Here is a 4,915-nt window from a genome sequence, read left to right as displayed (position 1 = left end):
CAAATCTTTAATGGATGCTAGTTTCCACATGCTTTGAAAACCTAATCCCACAATTTAAAAATTAATTACCACCACTTGATTCTCATCTTGAATTGTAGAGCATTCAATCAGAGATCCACTTCCTTTCCAATATGCATTCCTAATTAACATAACTCTATTGCTGGACAATACAGTCCCCATTGCATTCCACACAGATAATGCAATGCATTCATCAGGACCCAAATTCTCTTTAGCCAAGATGGAAAATAAAGAGTAGTAACATTTCTACTTCTTACAGGTTTCTTGATGTGATTTCATATTTTGTTTTTTTCAGAGGATAATGAAAGATAAGAACAGAACATAATTTAGAATGATTTAAACAATTTAAAACAGCATGCACTCTTCTTCAAAGAGAAAAATGCACTTAGGAACAGAATGCTTGTTTCCAGAGGTAAAAAGTATTTATATCTTGCACCTGGAGAACCTGTTCCAAGGAATCCTACATCACATCTTCTCATTCACTTCACTGGAACAGAGGGGTCATTACCACTTTAGGTATTTCAGAAACTAGAGAGGTACTTTAAGTACAACACTAGTAATGGTTACCAAGTAACACCCGTCTTACAAGTCATTTACAGACATGGTGATTACTGAAACAGAAAATACAGGTGAAAACAATTATTTCCAACCACAGCCTAACTGGGTTGGAAGACATTTTGCCTTCATGCCAGGTACCCAGTTCACCCTGTTAACAGGAGTCCTGTGCAGCCCTTGCTGTCACAAACACCCTGCTGTAGAACTGCCTCAACATGTGCTCCCCTCAAACAGCAGCTAACGCTCACAAACACACAGCCTTTTTAATAGCACAGCTATATTACTCATCAAAGCATCAAATAGACATTTCTCAAATATGTTGGTATAAAAAGAGACTGGAAGACATGAACACTTAATATCATATTATTATGGAATAATAATAACATTATTATGGAAGACATGAACATATTATTATCAGATAAGCACTGGTCCCTAAGCTTAACTGAGCCCAACTCCTCACTCTGGTTTACTCCAGGAGTGGTCACACAGAATAGTCCAATGTTCTGCACCAAAAGCCAAAAGAAAACAAATTCACAGCTCTTTTAGACAGAAAGTAAAAAGCATTAGGGGATGACTCTGTGCAAATCCTCCACTTCAAGGTTCCACATGTTCTTATGGACAGGGTTTTCAGAGAGATCTGTCATCTTTATTGCTCGAAGAACGGGCTCAGGACTGCAGGACCGCACCACGCCCATTACCATTACATACTTCCCTGGAAAACAAGCAAGCATTACATTTAATTAACCTTTGTACTATCATTTAAATTCATAAACCAAATTACTTACAGCCAAGTAAACGGTATAAATTGAAGACGCCAATACTTTTAAGAAAGCTCAATGAATCAAGATTGCTTAGAACTAAATTTCAGAAAAAGGCTTCATTATCTGTTAAGCCACTTTTATGGTGTATGCAACTACATTTTCACATACAGTAAGAGCCCAACAAACACAAATTTGTCCTGCTGTGTAAGAGGACAGGTCAGAAGGCTGAATTTTTTAAGCCATGTGCCTATTTTGTACCACAGTTTCTGCAATTCTGCAGATCAACGTTTCTCCATTTGAACTGGCAGTTCTGGTGAAGGGAAGAGAAGGAAAAAAAGAAGAAAAGAAAAAGAGAAACAGAAGAGGAAGAGAAACAGAAGAATCTCCGTCCTGCGCGGGGTCCGGCACGACGGCCGGGCCTGGCCGGGCGGAGGGGATGTGCCGAACCCACGGCAGAGCGGGCTCGGGCAGGGACAACGCCCGCTGCCCGCGGGGGTCCCCGCACCCCGCGGTACCTGCGCTGAGACACGGCCGGCCCTGCGGCACCTGCTCCACGCCCAGCACGGTGAAGGCGCCGCTGCCGTCCTGCAGCCGGGCCGAGCCGCCTTCGGCGCCGCGCCGCACCTCCAGCACGGTGCCCTGCATCCACACGGCCCGCAGGGACAGCGGCCCCCGACCCGCCGCTGCCCGCCGCAGCTCCCAGGTCCCGGCCGCGCCCCACTCCGCCCGCCGCAGCTGCGCCGCCAGCACCTTCACCGGCGGGCCCGGCGCGGCCCCGGCCATGCTGAGGGGCGCCTGAACGCACGCAGCCGCTGAGGGCGGGCAGAGCCCGGCACGCCCCGCCCCGCCCCGCCCCGCCCCTGAGCGGCGGCAGCGCCGCAGCTTCGGAGCGGCCTGGGCGGAATTGGAGGAGCCGTGCGGGGGCAGTGCGCAGGCAGTGCCCGTCGGCAGGTTCGGTGGCTGCAGCGTATGCCGATCCCTGATCTATCGCCTCTCACCTGGATCTTCCCAGAACCTGCCTCATTTTACCTGGTTTCAGTTCGGGAGCGGCCCCTTTACATGGCGGTGGCAGTGTGAGCCGTGACTCGGTGTGGCTCGGGCTGAGGGTGCTGCTGGCCCTGGGCCCTGCAGGACCCCGCTGTTCTCTGCCCCGGTGCCCTGCTGCAGCCAGCCCGGGCTGCCGCTCTGCTCAGCGGGAAGGGACCGCGGTGCTCACTTACAAGTTGATGAAGCTGCTCCGGTTTCGTGAGAAAACACGAATATGTACATGCTAGTTTTCCCAGAGATGCTCTTCTGTGGAAATGCGGAGCATAATGCACTGAAAGCACAGGCAGTTTTAAGATTGGGAGACTTTAATTCCAAGGCTACTGTGCCTTATTTACTTTCTGTTTATATTACAGACAGGCTAGTTCACTTTGCTGCAGTCTGGTATTCTTGAAGTGTTAGTTTCTTCTGTGTGGGTAGGTAGACATTTCATTTAGAAAATAAGCCAAGAAATAAGGTAATGAAGAAACAGGAGGATGGAAAAAAAGACAAGAACCGGGAAAACCAAAGGGATGGGTTCATTACTTTCACAAGTCCTATTACCTACAAAAAGTGCAGAATGGGTAAAAATACACTGACTGCAGACATTCTTCATTAGAAGAGCTTTGATTCTCCATTAAAATAGGTAGTTGCTTTATTTTAAAAATCTGGTTTTGCCCTGAGTAGCAAAATACATCAAAAGACCTTTTTTTTCTACTCGCCCATCATGTTGTGAATTATTTATTTAGTATTTTTTTCCCAAAGATATTTTCTGTTTAGAGACATTCTGTAAATGGGACTGTATTCTTTTTATAGTCTAAGGAAGCAGTTAATTTTTTGTTACCACTTACAGTAAGAATAAAACACGATATTGGTAGTAACAATAAAAACACTGACATCTAAGCACAATACAGAACAGTGTAATCTGGCAATCAAATCATATGGCTTACAGGAATAGAAAGACATTAGATGGTTACTGTATATGAATGCAAGATTTGAGTGAGGCTCACAGGAGAATATTTGTAATTTATGCCCTTAAGCTGCAGTGACTTGACAGCATCAATACTTAGTTTCATGTAAAAAAGAAATAAATTGTGCCAAATATTGATAAAAGTATTGTATTCCTATTTGTTACTGCATAACAGGAGGGTCTAATGCTTATTAAGCCATTAAATCTACAAATCAAGGCAAGACCCCTACAGGAGTGTAATCTTCAGGAGACTAAAAGGTCCCTTTTAAAAGATTTGCCTTCAAGAAACTGTGTTACAAGAAAGGCAAAAGCCCTGGCAACCTGAATCAAGAAATAGGTTTGGTTTCCTAAACCAGAAAACCCTTGTCTTTCAGTAAAATGCAAAGATGTGCTGAATAATCTGCAAAGCTCTTCCCTAAGACCTGGTGCAGCTCAGCACAGACACACTCTGCAGCTGCAGGGAAAATGTCTGGAGCCTCAACAGACTGTTCTGGAGGTGATCACACAGTGCTCATCCTCTGATTTAAGGGTAGCAGAGGAAGCTCAGTACACAGCTGGAAAAAACATTACTGAGTTGGTGCTGTCAGGCTCTAAATTACACTGGATTAAACATGAGCAGATTTTTTTTTTTTTTTGAGAGAACATTTGATGCAAGAGTTTTGGTTTGCATGGATTAAAAAAGAAGGAATCAATCTTCTGCCTGCTACTACAATATGCACCTCACTTCAAAGCAATCTTCAAGGACATTATTCCTCAGACTGACATGCACATGAGGTGGTCACAACGTGGGCAAAAAAAAGGTTAAACTACACCTAGACAACACAGTCCAGATGAAAGCAGGAGTTAGGGCTCCCTCAATTACACTGGCAGTGTTTTGTTGGTATGTTGCCAAGAGAACTTACTTAGAAAAGAATTCGACCCCAGATCTCTGTGAAAAGAGATTTCCAAAGAAACAGCAACTTGAAATTTTCTGTCTAGCTCAGACCTTTTTGTGCTCCCACTGACAGTACTACTTAAAATGGAAGCAATTCCCTGCTTCTCTCCCTAATTTTGGTAAATTACAGAAGCAAAAAAATCCTTCTTTCCCTTGGCCAGAAAGTGTGATCTTTTACAGCCTTTCATCCTACCCCAAAAGAGTTTTAAAAAATCCTTCTCTCCAGTCCACTGGCCAATGTGTACAGAACATGTTCTTCAATTTTATTTCTGTTTCTCTTTCCTAGTGTAGAGAAGTTACAAACTGGATTTCAAACAAATTTTAATTTTTTTTTTCTAGGATTTGAAATCCAAGTAATCATGAGGGATTTTCAAAATTTTATTTTTAGCATTTTGTAAGCATTTGCTTTAGAAATAGAGCTAGCTGTGGGAGGTCCACAGCTGTCTGCAAGAAAAGTCACAAAGTATGGAGCTGAAAAATACATGGATCATAATGGTTATACCTGAATGGCCCACAAATATCCATAAAACAGATCAGCAAAAAAACCTTGTCTCTGGCAGCCCAAAAACTAAGAGGATTCGAAACTCAGAGGGATTCAAAAGAGAATTCAAAACTCAGAGATGTGATGGAGACAGGCCAACACCTGCTCTATTC

At 43.9% G+C, this 4,915-nt stretch overlaps 1 protein-coding gene across 1 annotated transcript; it reads right to left on the bottom strand.

Moving 5' to 3' along the window:
- Positions 1–918: 918 nt before the first annotated feature.
- On the bottom strand, positions 919–2,155 carry RMI2 (RecQ mediated genome instability 2). Its single transcript, XM_062503669.1, has 2 exons — positions 1,850–2,155; positions 919–1,285 (listed from the first exon to the last, which is right to left on the bottom strand). The coding sequence occupies exons 1-2, from the start codon at positions 2,115–2,117 to the stop codon at positions 1,137–1,139; spliced, it is 417 nt and encodes a 138-aa protein (XP_062359653.1). The 5' UTR covers positions 2,118–2,155; the 3' UTR covers positions 919–1,136.
- Between the last annotated feature and the right edge of the window lie 2,760 nt (positions 2,156–4,915).

The sequence above is a fragment of the Cinclus cinclus genome, chromosome 16 (genome assembly GCF_963662255.1).
Source record: "Cinclus cinclus chromosome 16, bCinCin1.1, whole genome shotgun sequence".
Classification (NCBI taxonomy): Eukaryota; Metazoa; Chordata; class Aves; order Passeriformes; family Cinclidae; genus Cinclus; species Cinclus cinclus.
This window is presented reverse-complemented; position numbering and strand designations above follow the sequence as displayed.